Source organism: Vigna unguiculata, chromosome 1 (genome assembly GCF_037176805.1).
Source record: "Vigna unguiculata cultivar grain cowpea cultivar isolate G323 ecotype 2 chromosome 1, ASM3717680v1, whole genome shotgun sequence".
Taxonomy (NCBI): Eukaryota; Viridiplantae; Streptophyta; class Magnoliopsida; order Fabales; family Fabaceae; genus Vigna; species Vigna unguiculata.
In genome coordinates this window covers 10,598,899-10,615,437 of record NC_140792.1, presented here as the reverse complement: position 1 = coordinate 10,615,437, position 16,539 = coordinate 10,598,899, and the positions used below count along the sequence as shown (strand labels likewise).

Below are 16,539 nucleotides of genomic sequence, written 5' to 3'. Positions count from 1 at the left end.
GAAAATTCACTTAATTTGAATTGTGATATCCAAACACATTTAAAAAAAAAAACAGATTAAAATAAAATCAATTCAAATTTAATTTACTTTTATATGTCAAAAGTTGTGAAATTTTCTAACCAAACTTAAAGTCAACTCTTTATATTCACACGTCATTTCTTTTTTATTTTTTTCAAAAATAAAAAATAGAGTACATGAGCCTTTTTCTTATTTCGGGGAATTAAAAAATCAACCTGATGCACACAAAAATTTATTAGTTTTAACTTAAGAAAAAAAAGAAAACTAGTTCATTATTGCCTAACAAATTTATATGCATAAGCATTATCATCGTCACAAATTAAAATTTCCAATTCCTCACTGCTCACAACCATCACTAATTCATCATCAGCCAACTACACACAAAAACCTTTTTCCATTTTTGTCTCTCCTTATACACCTAATCCGAAGAAAAATATCATACCCCTTTTAATGTTGTGGGAACCGAACAGCTGGCATGCAAATACAAACAAGCATAAACTTTGCTCTCAGTCAATAATACGTAACACATGTTTGTGAACCCTAAAATACAGTACAATAGATAACCAACCAACCAAATTAAAGTCTCCTTTTTCAATTGCATGGTCTCAATAATGCCACCAACAATCATTCAACTCAAACTTCATCACCACTCCAATTTCTCTTGAGCTTAGGTCCTGTGGGTCCTTCCTCTCCAAACAACTCATTTGGCAAAATCCTTTGAAGAGAATCCAATGCAGGGAACACCTTCTCCAACTTATCTAACTCCTTTGCAGTGTCATAGGAAATTTTTGGACCCCATTGCCTCAAATAGTTCAGCCAAGGTGGTTCTACAATTGCTGACCCCAAATACTCACCAGCAACAATTTCAAACCCTGATCCCAGGTCAACCACCTTGTCACTCTTTGCAGACTCATTCTTCAATCCAGCACCATCAAGGCCTTGCATCACAACTCCTTCTTTTGCATAAATGGCATGCCCATTCAAGGAGGAATAAATCACTGGTTTGTTTCCACTTTGGAACTCAAGCTGAGGGGCCTCAACCCATTCACCACTGCTATGTTGTGACACATAAACCTTTTTCAGTTCTCCATTGAAATTGCTTACCCTTAGTGTCACATGCTCCCAGTCCCCAATATGTTCTCCTATCACCCCAAGTGGAATATCTATGAGCCCTACTTTGGCTGTTCCAGGACCATTGAATGGGTAGAAAACCCACATGGCAAGGTCAGTGAATGTTCCTCCAAACATGGGTTTTGCATTGACATAGGCTTGGAAACTCTTGAAATCCCCTTTCTTCACCCTCTCCTTGTTGGCTTTGTCTGCAGGAAGGTCCAACCAATACTCACCATCATTGCTTCCACCCTGAGGAAGGTTAGAGCCTGTTGGGTCTATTGCCACAGGTTTTGACTCTTCCCCTTTCTTGAAAAGCAATGCCCCATTGCTAAAATACCACTTAACAGAAGCAGGTTGGAACTTTTCTTTAGGATGCAAGTACATAAAAGGAGAGTAAGCTTGGAGTAGTGCCTTGATTTGGGTTAAGTTTGGCATGGAGGAGAATTCCATGTTGGGGTTCTTCAAACAAGCAATAGGGAGTGAGGAAGGAGTTTCACCATTGTGTGCAAAAAAGGTTCCAACAACAACACCAGGAGCTTCAATGCCTCTATTGCTTGGCCTTACTTCATGAACACCAAAACCTTTCCCATCATTGCTCTTGTCTGGTCCCCAGATCCATGAGTTTATCTCACACTGCTCTGTGAGATCTGTCCTCACACACCTGATTTTGTCAAGTGAAGGCTTCTCAGATGTGGTGGTGACAACATGGCCCAAGGCTTTGTAGCCATCAGGTGCTGTTGGTAGCCAAACATATCCATCTTTGTCTTGTTTGATCTTTTTTGATTTGCTGCTCCACACCAGTGTGTAATCAACTGGTTTCTTCAAAGCTTCATTGCTACCTGAAGATGGTTCATCTTTTGCCACCAGAACTGATCCAAAAAGAGGCTTGTTGTTGGGTTGGCTGTAGTGGCCTAAGATGAAGAACCCTTCTGGTATTCCTGCTGGCTCAAAGAAAGTTGCTCCTGCATCACCAGGCCCACCTTCTAAGGTTGTCCAAACCCTGTTGAACGTTGAAATTTGAAACAACTTAAGACCTCCTATAGTTATAGTTCCAGTAGCAAATCCACCACCATCACCACCACCTAAAGTTGCAATTCAAAATCCAATAAGAAACATGTATGCAATCAACAGAAGTAATAAATAACAATCTTGCAGCAAAAAGGAGAGCGAAAAACACCTTGTGGCCAAAGTGGTAGATTTGCAGGAAGCTTAAAAGTTGTATCGATGGGAAGAGCTTTATTTGAAGAGTTCCCCATTGTTGAGTTTTTCTAGGATGATAGAGGATTGAGCAATGTTTGTGTGATAATAAATGATTGGTTCTCATATATAGCGAAATTATAGTAGGTATATTCCTCTCGTGGCCAATTTGATATATAGTATAAAATTGAACCATAAACGTGCAAGTTTTTTTTAACGTGTTGTAGTATTGTACCAATTATTTCAAAATATGTGTTCACATACGAAACTTCTTATTGCATAAATGTTATCCTCAAGAGGTAACTTGCTCAAAGGGCTTGTGTGAATGAGTGTGTTTCTTCGAACTATTTAAGTGCTAATTGCTGATAATAAAATTTTCCACGTTTATTATTAGATAAACCTTGCAAAGCTAGCTATCTGGCAGACATTTTTGACTAAAGAAAGAAATCTTATAAAAAAAAAACAAAAAAAGCAATAACTGAATAGTTGAACCTGTCAAGTGCACATTGTGTCAGACAGGTGTAGTTTAAATTGTATAGTATTTTTTATTCAAAATTCTACAACCATGAGATCGTGAAAACATACTGATTATCGAATATAATCACAAAATCATATGAATCAATATTTTTTGTGTGCTTTTCATTTTACGGATTCGACTTTTTAGTTGAATGGAGTTCATTTACAATAAAACCTAAATTCAATTAATAATTAATGCTACTAAAAACTTAGTTATTATGTCTCTTTTTGGTCCCACTACCTACTCTCTTTATCATGTGAAAGAAGTTTTAATTAAAATCTCAAACCTAGCTAAAAGTTAAAGAAATTAAAAGTTCACTTTTTTGTTCTGAGTGCTTTCTGTTACATTAGTTCACTACTTTTGTTGGATGAATGTATTTTAATAAAAATAAATTTCAATTAAGACAAACATAATGCATCTCTTCACATAATGATATACACAGACAAAAAAAATGATTTTATTTTAATTATTTATGTTATAATATTGTTTTTATAAAAAATAAAATTTATGATCTCACAATTTACTATTTTTAATCAAACCATTCCTGATCTTAATCATAATTTCAAGTTTAATTTCCTATACGTCAACTACCAAAGTATTAATATGTAGTTAGGTACATATGTCTTAACATGTTTCTTGTTAAGTATTTAAAATGTATTTTAATCTCAATAACATATCTAGCCCAAAATGTCAATGCCAAATATTAAAATCACAACAAACATCCATATGTGTTTTTTAATCACAACAACCAAATATTAATTCAAATACGGGGAACATAAGATCTCTTATACAACGTATTTAGTAATTTGAAATTATCATCGTGTTGTTCTACGCATACATAAGTTTTAGTGAAAATGGTGATTTAAGTTGTAGTCAATTATCCTTTAACTAACATGGAAATGATGGAATGTAGCCCATGTCTATACGTTATATATTGAAAAACAAATACTAGAAAGTCAATAGAGGATAAGCTTTGTGTTAAATTTATTTGTATACCAGTGTATTTTGAAAATAATTTAAATATCTATCAATTAGTTGGTAACTAATTTAAGAAATTGTTTAACCGTTTGATTATTGCTAATTAAAGCTATATGATCATTTGCATTGTCGTCCATAACTCTACTCATGGATCAGAGATTCCACCTAATTAAGATCTCAACAAAAAATGTTATTTAGTACGCATTGGGTCTTAGTAAAGAGCTCCCTAGGCCACATATATTCATAGTTTCTATATGAAGTCAAACTATTTCAAATTCAATAAAATTGAGATTAACATCATTAATACAACAACTTTAAATCTCACATCAAAGGGAATACGATGAATGTAAGTGTGATTTGCAGCTCTAAAACAGTGAGAGTCATGCAATAATACAAATAAAAACAACAAATGACTTGGAGACGATTAGAAAACAACACGAATCCAAGCTCAAAATTCTCCAAGAAAAAATTCAAACATTGGTAAAAAAAAAAAAAGACAGAGAAATCCACCAACTAGTACTCAGTCATGATCTTGTTCAATCCACACACGAGGCACGTCTAAATGGGCATAAACCAATTCTCAACGCAATGTTCAACATTCACAACATCTTCATCAAATTGAGCATTTCACGAAGCAAAAGATATTACAATAATCTATAATTACAAGAGCATTAGGTTAGGCACATAAAAAGTTACTTTCAAGTACATATGATAGTTGTAACTTCCTTCATATATGACTTTCCAATGTATATATATATATATATATATATATATATATATATATATATATATATATATATATATGATTGTAACTAGTTTGCATGTCCTTGTAAGTGCATGGAACAAAATTGAAGTTATTCAAGTGACACATGAACAGTTTGTAACATATCATTTTCAAACATATGTGAAGTTTGTAATTGCTGACATCTCTTCTTAAATATATGATAATTTTTTTTATTTAAAAGATAACTATATTATACTTGAGTTTAGATAAAATGGAAATATAAAATTAAAGAGAAGCTTATACATATGTCATTTATCCTTGGCTAACATAGTTAATGTAATCACTATTATTTTATTATAAAACATAGGTGTAACATTAAGAACATAATTATATATATGTCTATATATTACAATGTTACACAAAACAATGTACAATAACTTTATATATTTTACAATACTTTTTATATTCCATAGTTTACATCATATATTTTACATTCTACATTTCTCTAACATTAGTAAGAGAAGGAATGCTATTTATTTATTTTTTCTTCTTACTCGGATACATAGTAATAGGCTTCGGTCGTTAAGAGGAAATAAGTTAATCGAAGGGTTAATATGAACCATGGGTGGCATAAAGAAGGTGACCACTCTAGGTCCCTTGTATGAAGATGGGTATGTATGGAGTTGTCACAAAAGTGAAGATTGAACTTCATGTTCCTTGAAGGTCATCGAGTTGTTAACCACATTTGTTTGCCAAATATTTCCTGGGAAAGTGGATACAATATCTGCAGTGAAAGAATTGACATGTTTGACATATCCATCTAATTAAAGTGAGATTTTCAAATTTTATTTTTCATATACAAACAATAAAACGGAGAAGTGAGATCTCCGAATTTTGTTATTCATACACAAATAATAAAACAAAAAAAGTGAGACAAATATCATGTAGAATTACAATTTATTAAAATAAGATAAAAAAGAAAGATAAATTCTTTATAATCCACCAAACTTATCTTCATATTTTATAAAGATTTCAATTAATTTTGTAGTGACTAGTCAAGATAAATGAGTTTCACTATGGCTAACCGAATAACCTAAGAATATCTTATCTTGAGTAAAACATACTCATTTAAATCATGAAGGTTATAACTCCAGCTACAATAATCCAATATATATTTATCCTAAACTTTATTATTGCCATAAGCAAATAAAATAATAAATATTTGAAATCAAACAATATAATTATTAAATAAATAACAGTGTGTAATTGGACATAAATATAATTAAATAAACAGTGCATGACTGAAGTTAAATATAAATTAAATAAATATGATCAGTACGTGAAGTTAAATATAAATTAAATAAATATGATTAATGCGTGACTCACTACAAGAAAAAATATTTTTAGCGGAGGTTTATTTTTACATTACCCAGGGTTCAAACCTCTACTAAGTTCTTTACCCGGGGTTTCGATTTCTCCCGCTAAACCATCCCTGGAGAATGTGTTAGCCGAGGTTTTTACGAACCCCAGGAAGCACCAATCAATAACGGAGGTTTTTTATCCTCTTGTATTTAACATAGGTTTTAAAACCTCAGTTAAGTTTTGTGGGTTTAAAACCCCGGTTAATTACTATGAATTTTGAAACCTCCATAAAATATCGTGGATTTTGAAACCTCTATAAAATACTATGGGTTTTAGAATCTCCATAAAATAACATAGGTTTCAGAAACCCCATAAAATACCTTAGGTTTCAAAAACCCCTAAAATACCCTAGGCTTCAAAACCTCCGTAAAATACTATAGGTTTCAAAACCTCCGTAAAGTACCATAGATTTTTAAATTATTATTATTATTATATTTTTTTACTCATTTATCATTTATGTATTCATATATATTTTTTCAATCACAATTATTTACATTTATTTTATTTTTTTAATCTATATTTAATGAAATTATACATAAATAGATATAAACTCATCAAATTGACAAATTATTTATAGATGACTAAATGTATATCAAAGTATAACAAATATATGAATTCAAATTCAAATTCAAGTACAATATTAGTCAGCAAAAACTCTCATGAAGTACTGCAATGGTTCTCAAAACATAAAATGATTCAATTAACTTCCACATTATATTATTCAACTATCACATATGATTTTCCTCATGTCCAGAACTTGTTGTATTAGTTGGCACACTTCCTTGATTAGAAACCTACAATATAAATGTGAATCATAATTACAAATGTAAACTCTGAAAAATAAAAGTTATGTAGTCTTAAACATTACCGGTGTAGGATTGAACATAGTCAACTCAGGAGGGAATTAACCTTGATAATTTTGAGAAAAGAAGTTCATGATTACATCAAGTCTTTTGTCACGTTCTTCATTTCGTTTATTTTGTTCATCCAATTGTGACTTTAATGCAGTGACCTATATTAGAACACAATCTATTGTTAAAATCATAAAAAACACATAAACATTATAAAACACTCAATCTATCAACAAAAAATATACTACATTTCTTACTCCTACTTATAGAAAACAATCCAAAGCAACATAACAACAACATTAATAGTGTCCAATAATATTCAACACGACAACATTTACAACCTTGGCATGACAATCCAAAGCAAACAACATCATATTGCTACACATGACAATCCAAATCAATAACCTGATTTTGCAATTCTGAATAAGAAGGACAAGATGAGGATGTCCCAAAATGAAAATTCCTAGTATATCCAAACACGCGAGAAAGGCAAGGTCCCAATCCCATTCCTCGGACATGATCACAATGTTCTTTACTTCCTAGAACATGAGCTAGTGAATCTTCAATTGATATATCTTGTGAAAGGGAAGATGTATTTGTCTCATATGATTTAATTTTTTCCTACAAATAATACAAAATGTTATCAATGAAGGTAACATTCAATTTGATTCAGTATTTGTCTTTAGAAAACTTATACTTACTCCAATCTCTCTTGCTCCATCATTCACAAATTCCCCATTAGCATGTTTATGTGTTGCTATCCAAACTTCTCCCCTACTAACTTTGCGACCAAGCTCTTGCTCCTATAAAACTTAAGAAAATCATGAATCATATATGATATAACAAAAATGATTGATGAATAAAGTTACCATCTCATCCTTCTTTCGTGCAATGCTCTTCGATCCACTTGTGTGAGGAACTGCTTGCTTCTTTCTATTATCCTTATTTTTTTTGGCAATTTCCTAAGCATATATGTAGAAAATTACTAAAAATAAGTGAAGTAACACTTAAAAGAATAGAAAAGATAGTTTTATTACCTTAGTCCTTGAATTTAAACGGTAGTCAACAAAAGAAGCTCATTGGTCTTTATTCATTCCTTCTGGACACATTGTAATAATTTCATCTCTATTACGTGTTCCATCATCTCTTTGTTGCCATAGTTGTTGTCTATACTCACTCCATTTTATGTTAAGTGATTTGAATATATATATATATATATATATATATATATATATATATATATATATATATATATATATATATATATATATATATATATATATATATATATGTCACATGAGCATTAGATTCCACTAGAAACTTAGCTTTCAAAATTATTACAAAACTAGTTTAACAACAATTGACATATAACAAGAATCAAAACATATAAAAGAAATTATAGGTCAATTACTTGAATGGTTTTCTTAAGAATATCTTCTTTCTAATCATTGGGAATCTTCCTCCAACTTTGATAGCTGATTGGAAAGGCATTAACATTTCTTGCAACACGACCTAAAAACATATTCAACAATGCTCCGGTATCATCAATTGGTTGGTTATCACTATTCCATTTCACAAGAATCCTTACTAATAATTTGCTCTTAGTCTATTTGTCAAGTATTACTAATAAATAACTGAAATTTTGCTTTGTCTAATTAAGGGTAGGCTAATAGGGGTATGTTAGTTGACTAGAATAGAAAGTTAGAACAAACTAGTTGCACTGTGACAAGAAAACATGATGTCGTCTCGTGACTACTAAAATACAACAATCTGTGTTTTATTCTTTTAAAGGAGAAATAATTTAATTTTAGACAATGAATTACTTGCAATGTTTTCCCCAGTCACATTTCATCTGCTAAGAGTAACCAATAATTTAAATCTAACTCCATCAAGCATGAGAGTGGGAAATATCAAATTTTCATTATTCACTAGCAAGAAGACTTAAAGCACAAGGTTTTAATACCTCTTTAGAAGATACAATATGCTCTATGGCCTCTTAGATGCTGAACTCTTACAACGCTTCAGATATGTACAATAACATCTGATTTTATAGTTCATGTACCTGTAAAACAGAATTTACCCATATAGCTCACTTTCACTGTGAAAAAACGAGATACACAATTCATCATTGTCACATATACATGCAGACTTATGTAACAGAAGAAGGATATTTATATGTGTAATAAAATGACTTATACTTGAACTTGACTGACTGGCTGTTTTCGCACTTTGGCTGGCTTCTTCCGCTATTGTGGAATTTAGCTTAGATATTGACTTCTAAACCTGGCTCCGGTCATTTTTTATGATATCATCTAGGACTTGCCTCACTGGATTTTTGGAACCTCCTAAATTTTGATGCCATACTTGTTGTCCAATGCTCAATATGTTATTTGTTAACCTGCACAACACAAAAAACAATGGGTAAGTATAGATATGGGCTAAATAATCAAAACCAACTGTGAGCTTTACCTATACTAACCAGTAAAGGCTAAGACCAGAAGGAATTGAGAGAGCAAAGTAACCAATCATTAATGGAAGGAACTTGGTCAAGACTTGAGAACTTTTCATGTTGGGATCAGTAGGCTGAAAATTGGCATGGAAATTACAAATAACTCAGCCACCAACTTAAATACATAGATGCCTTTTAATGTGCAGACACACAAAGTAAATCAACACAAACAGTTTTCTTTAATTCTTGTAGCAGAGGGAAAGGGTTGGGTTACATGACATTGGATGCAAATTTAATCTGGCTGTATAGCCACACTATGGATACAAAATTGACAAAATTAAAACATAGTGTTAAATTACCAAGCAGCTTGAAATGTGTTCCATTTAAAGCTATAATAGAGAATGGCTAAATACCACTCCCTTCAACTCCGTTTCTTTGACATCCTTCACAAAGATGTTCCAAACAAGGGTGTGGTTGATTCATCTACTTCCCATGATGATCAAAGCGAAGAGGCTGAGTTTGTCAAGTGGAACAGATCATTTTTTATTTTGATTCGCCTTCATTGTTTTAGATTATTGTATGATATTTGCCATATTTTTCTTTTGGTTTTTGTTCACATTATTGGTGATTTATTGCAGATTCTAGGTGGATTTAAATGTGAATTATGCTTTAGTGATTTTTTTCTTTACTCTTTCTTCAATCTCTCATTCCCTTCCCTCACCGCACCCATTTCAGTTTTAGCAGATTTGACTTTATCTTCCTAGAATTCAAAACAACATAATTACAATAATCAACTATTTGGATCCTGGAACAAGGGCCAGTGACTTTGGATCAAAAGTTTCTTAGAAACTGACATTAAGAAACTAAGAATTCTTAGTTCCTACCTTAACTGGAAACGGTAAGCTTAAAAGAATGTCAACACCAAAATTTAATTATTTGATACGCTGAATATTTTGAATTTTGTATTTGATAGTTTATTTATATGTGTTTACAGATATAACAAGTAAACAGAATAATGTATAATGCTTCCATTAGGTCCATCTTTAGTAAACCAGACATGCTTTTTATCTATATGTGTTGTAGCATGTTATAACAAACATCACTTACTTATTGCAAGTGAAGTTCTGGCATGTTCCTTTCCATTTTTGTGGTGGCGGACCAACGCCTCCGTCGGTGAAGCTAGTGGAATTAGGCCAAATTCCAGTATCCAGTACTCCAACGATTACGTTACTTTCTTCTTTTGTTCTTTGGACATTTTCGGGGAAGCCAAGAAAGTCCCAGGACCTTGATGTTTGGATACTGTGGATTCTGTTTGGAATAATAGAAACCACCCCGTCCATTCCTGCCAAACATTCCAAATTTTCACAAAAGGTATACATCTATATAGTTATAGATTCACAATCATATTAAAACTACATTTCATTCCTTTTTATTCTTCTTTGGTCAGCCTTGCCACAAATCCATTGAAACTCTTGTAGCTGTGCACCAAAGTATCTACTGCAACTCTGCTACATGGATACCATTTTGAATTTTAATCAAAGTTATTTTAGAAGCGAATAATGAAAACTAGGATCAAGAATTGTGTGATAATATGTGACCTGGTGATGACACTTTGAATCGTAATAGTATGAAGTGACTCTGTGCGTTCCATGCCCTTCGGATGTTCCCCCATGTAGACTATGTAAATCTGTATTAAATTAATTAGAGTACCAACAACATAAATTAAATGCAAAGTGCTGATCAATAAAATTCAAACAAAGCTAAATTTAACCTATCTAGTGATTGGAGTGAATAGCAACGTATATATGATTTATGTAAGCAAACGGGAAAAACGTTAATAATATGTTAGGTCAGATTAGGTTTATGTCTATATGTGATAAGTAGGTAGGTTTTAGTTCTGTAGATCATAATCTATCTTGTGTACATTTTTCGCATTTTTATCTATTTAGTCTAAATGAAAAACAAAATAAAGTCTAAATATGAATAATTGGGATGTTCGAACACAAGATTTAAAAAAGAAAAGGTTGATACTGAGAAAATTTAGTATAGCACAATCAAATGTTTAGTTGTGGTTGAGAAAATTAAATGTGACATTCTCTATTTCAGATTAAAACCGACAAGTATTTAAAAACTTTGTGAAAGCATAGAGTTTAAATTAGAAGGGACCTGAAAAGAGAAGCAAAGCGTTTGGAGGATAAAGTTAGAGAAGCAAAGAGTTTAGTGTAGGATATATAAATTAGAAGGGACACTGAAAAGCAAGTTGCGGACCAATAATCCAAAGCTCTCGTTAACTTGAAAGAAATCCAACATTCCTTTAAGAAAAAAAGTATCACTAGAACTGTTTAAAAAAATCATAATAAGATAAGAACGTAAGAGTAATTTATGGAAAGATATAGCTTCTGAAGTATTGTACACACTTAGAAGATATATATGTTTGCAATAAGAGTAATTTATTGCAGATAAAAAAAAAAGGATTTGGAATATATGTTATTTACCTTTCGATCATCTTTAGAAAATGAGGGAGTAAGTAGCAGAATGCATGTAAGAATTTGGAGGAGATACCACCACTAACCACACGATTGAATCTGATACAGAGAAAAAAAGAGAGGAAAGGTTATATCATTAGTTATGGATGAAAGTGATCCTTAAACTTGAATTTTTGTTCTATTAATGAACTTCTTTACTTTTATTTTTTGTGGAAGCTTCTTAAATTATGAACAACAGTAGATGAAGTATTTAGATATTAAAAACTCCTCACCGCATCTGTTGGGCACTGCTAATTTTGCATTCATATTCTATTAATGAACTTCAACGACTTGCTCTTCTTGGACGCATTTGACCACGACATCTCCACGCTTCCCTTGTCGCTCCCTCTGTCTTCGTCGGTGAACTCCAGCGTGATGCCAATAACAATAGATTTAGGTTTCGAATCTCGACGAAAATGGTCTTCACTCTTATTAGAGATTTAAGTTTCAGGAACAGAGAAAATTTTACTTAAACTATGAAAAAATTACCTGGAGAAAAACAATGAACTTGTGATGAGCCAATAATCGCATATCGTAAGCAAATTTAAGTTGTTGCGATGAACATGTGACGGAGAAAGCATAACATGTGAAAATCACAATAATAATGTGAATCACAGAGAAAGCATACGAGAGGGGAGAGAGAGAGCAAGAAGAGAAAATGAAAGTGCAAACAAAAACCTAAAAGAGAGTGAACCACTGAGATTAAAATTCAAACTTATATGCCAAGAGCGAAAGACTGAGAAAAATGATGTTGCCAAGAGCAAAGGAGAAAGCAAAATGCGTAAGATTGTTGTTAGGAAGTGCGAAAAATATTGTGTCGTGGTCGTGTGAAGTAGTTGAAGAAGAAAGATGGACGTTTGACAGATGTGAGAGGAAGAATGTCTTATAATTTGAAAAATGGATCTTTAGTTTGCTCCAAATTAATTTTATTTATTATAAAATTACTTTCATATTTTTTAAAATAAAAATTATCATAAAAATAAAACACATTTTCTTTAATTTGATAACGACACTTAATTTAATTATTAAAAAATAAATCATAATAAGTATAATTACTTTAGGATAATTTTATATAACAAAATTTATGTGAATTAATTGTGGAAGGCTTTTTTTAAAAGAAAATAATCTACATGTATTTTTTTAATAAATAATTTTTAAGGAACATTACATATATTTTCATAGAAATAAATTGGCAAAAAAAAAATATTAGAAGTAATAATTGTATACATTTTATGGAGTTTGAACTTGGAGTTTGAAAGAAACCTAAACTATTTTCTAGAGGTTTAAAACTAAATCTTTGTAATTTAGCAAAGATTTTAAAACCTATACTACTTTTTAGAGATTTAACACTAAACCTTTGTAATTTAAGGGAGGTTTTAAAAATCTATACTATTTTTTAGAGGTTTAAAATTAAACCTTTGTAATTTAACGGAGGTTTTGAAAACCTACACTATTTTATAGAGGTTTAACACTAAACCTTTGGGATTTAACAGAGATTTTAAAAATCTCAGTTAAGTTAATCCATTACTAAGGTTATATTAACCTTCGCTAAATAACTCCCGTTAAATGCAATTTTTTTTGTAGTGACTGGAGTTAAATATAAATTATATAAATATAATCAGTGTGTGACTCTCAAGATAAATATAAATTAAATAAATACGATCAATATGTAACTGAAGCTAAATATAAATTAGACTGAAGTTAGGAACATCTCACTTACTATAAATATAAGAATAATTATGAACAAATAATAGATAATAACATAAAAAGATAAAATAATAAATGTTTTCTTGATGTTAGCTTGCTTTTCTTTCTCCATCTCTTTCTTTTCTTCCTCTATTTCTCTCTCTTCCGTTACTTGGACTCACTCTAACTTCTCAATCTTATTTTTCTTGACCTACATATTTTATTAGATTGAACTTATCTTTTAATAGATAAATATCTTATCTACATTTATGGTGATTAAGGTATTGTTACCTCATGTTATAAAATGTTATAATAGAATGGTGTCACATGCTACAAATGAACATCATGAAAGCAATAGTGTGCTATTATTATAATTGTTAGTATTTCATATATAATATTATATAATTTATAAAAATAATTTTATAATATTAATATTTCTATTTCTTTTATTTCTAAAATTAATTACTATTATTTTAGAAATTTTATTATTATTATTATTATTATTATTATTCAGTAAGAAGAAAAATTGTCTTTAATCAATTATATAAAATCTTAACCGATTAATACAAACTCAAAACCTTTTTACATGTTTTTAACCTTTCAATTTTTTCTTAATTAATTTTAAAATTGATTGTATGCTAAAGTGAAACTCTTGTCAGTATATAAGACTCTCAAACACATGCAATAAAAACTTTAATACATAATACATCTTCAACGTCAAAATCTTTAAACATCATCACCAAAACAATTTTTCTTAAGGCATGCTTTGTTCTTTAGTCCAACATCTTTAACATGTATTTAGGGTATAATCATCAAGTCAACTTTATAATAATTTGTTAGACCAAAATGTACATGTATCAAAAAAATAATTTCTTTAATTTATGACATCTCAATCCATTTGCTGTACACGGTTTAGTCGTAGTGAAATAATATCAAGAGACAAACTCCTAATCCTTAACTTTGCCTTTATTCTTCATAACTTATTTTGTGAGATCATATGTTCTTAAAGTAAGAATAGCATTCTTCATACCTTAATTTGTGACATCATATGTTCTTAAAGTAAGAGTAGTGAGCAATTAATGGTGAAGGTTCTTTAATTTTTAAGATTTTTTTTTTAACTTCAGGTAGTGTTTGGATGGACAATTTAAATTTGAGTTTCGTTTAGAGAATTTTTAATATAATTAAAAAAAAAATACATGAAATTTAAATTAAATAAATATCTTATTTAGATAAAACAATTTTAGTTTCTTAAATTTCATATGCTAATATTATTATATACGTAAAAATATATCTTAACAAAAATTAAAACTTCAATACTAGGCCCCACATATTAATATCAGTCCGTAAGGATAATGTCCTTGCACATCTCATAACTAGAAGATTTGATTAAATATGACAACCTAGCACATTTATTGTCGTCAACTTCTTTCCACACTTCTATAATTTCACTCTAGCTGTATTTCAGATTATATAGATTTTAAACTCATAATTTAAAATATATTCTTTCTTTCATATTTAAAGATCTAGGGTGTGTTCTTTTGGATAGATTGATTTGAGAGAGAGGGAGAGGAAGATATTGAAAGAATTAGAGAGTGAAATTGATGTGGTTTTTTTTAAGAGATTTGGAGGTGATTTTTGAGTAGATTAGAGAGTGAAGTTTGTGAGTGATTTGATGGAAGCTATAATGCACAGATATGATACGTGTATCTGATACGTCAATACTGATACGTCAATACGTTTATTTTCAAAATAATATAATACAATACGTGATAGATACGTGATATATAAATATTGAAAAGTGTATAATAATTCCTACAAACATAATAAATATATGATTGTTAATGTCTGAATCCAAATTTTCTAATTAAAGACTAATTATTTTGATAGTCAAAACCTTGTAACTAATGTTAGTGACCAATTTAAAAACAATTCATAATTGAAAATATTTTAATTATCAATTTTGAGACCAATTATAATTTTTTGAAACTACTTTAGTTGTCAATTTGGTCACTATATAGTGACTAATTATTTTTTGTCACGAAAATTTGGTCATTATTCAAAGATTTTATTGTAGTATAATACTACTTTATAGATTAGATATTTTACTGATAAGTATCATTAAAGTATCCTGAAGTATCGGATACAATACGTGTTGGACACGGATACGTGACCCAAGTTGAAGTATCGGTGCATCATAGGATGGAAGTAATAGATAAAAAGAAAATTTGAATAGATAAAAAATAAAATTGACTGAATTGCCCTTTTAAAAATATGAAATGAATTTTAGATGAGTTAATTTTTTTAACATTATTATTCATTAATTTTGAAAAAGATAATATTTATTTTTAAATAATGTCTTTACTTTTTGAAAAAAAAAATTAACATCTAAATATTTAGATATTAATGATTATTATGAAAAAAATAAAGTTATTTTTTTATTTTTTTGTGATATAAATAATATTTAGTTTGAAAACATTTTTTATCTTTAAAATTCGGGTCTTTTTTGTAAAAGTGTAATTTTTACATGCTAATCTCTTTACACGAGAGAAGATGAAAAAAAGTAACAATTGTGCATTTCCGCTCGTTTCATCATCTATAAATCAATTAAAAAAAAAGTGAACAAATCTTCAAATCTTCGCTTACTATTTTCTCTAGACAGTAAATTTATTTAAAAGAACATGACCCTAAATACATAATTTAAAATGAAAATATTATATTTCAGAATGTACATTCAAAAATAAATAAATAAAATTTCAAAATGTACATTCTAAAATACAAAAGTTTATGAAAATCATTTCAAAATACTCACATATCGACTTTTAAGCTTGTTTGGGCAATTGATTTCAACTTTTCTTTCAAATAAATTCTTTATTAGAAAATGAATTCTGTGTAAAACTGGTTTTGAAATAAAATAATTTTATATTCAGACGCTTTGTTTTTAAAGCTAATTAGTAAATAGTAAAATATAATACATTTATTATCCTTCTGCACAAAATTATCTAAAATTACTTCAGCTCAAAATCAATTACTCAATATAAGGCCAAATATATAAATGTTCA

At 29.9% G+C, this 16,539-nt stretch overlaps 1 protein-coding gene and 1 pseudogene across 2 annotated transcripts; both read right to left on the bottom strand.

Moving 5' to 3' along the window:
* Window positions 1-257: 257 nt before the first annotated feature.
* LOC114162148 (hypothetical protein At1g04090-like) lies at window positions 258-2,446 on the bottom strand. Its single transcript, XM_028045940.2, has 2 exons — window positions 2,309-2,446; window positions 258-2,213 (listed from the first exon to the last, which is right to left on the bottom strand). The coding sequence occupies exons 1-2, from the start codon at window positions 2,385-2,387 to the stop codon at window positions 652-654; spliced, it is 1,641 nt and encodes a 546-aa protein (XP_027901741.1). The 5' UTR covers window positions 2,388-2,446; the 3' UTR covers window positions 258-651.
* Window positions 2,447-6,862: 4,416 nt separating this feature from the next.
* LOC114175394 (uncharacterized) lies at window positions 6,863-7,944 on the bottom strand (annotated as a pseudogene). Its single transcript, XR_003602840.2, has 5 exons — window positions 7,858-7,944; window positions 7,690-7,782; window positions 7,522-7,623; window positions 7,226-7,441; window positions 6,863-6,981 (listed from the first exon to the last, which is right to left on the bottom strand). The product of XR_003602840.2 is annotated as an uncharacterized LOC114175394 (transcript).
* Between the last annotated feature and the right edge of the window lie 8,595 nt (window positions 7,945-16,539).

Excerpts from the sequence above, each read along its gene's own strand:
- LOC114162148 (XM_028045940.2), bottom strand. The coding sequence starts at position 2,387 with ATGGGGAACTCTTCAAATAAAGCTCTTCCCATCGATACAACTTTTAAG. Across the intron at positions 2,214-2,308 it reads TCTACCACTTTGGCCACAAG|GTGGTGGTGATGGTGGTGGA; the intron begins GTGTTTTTCGCT and ends TTGCAACTTTAG.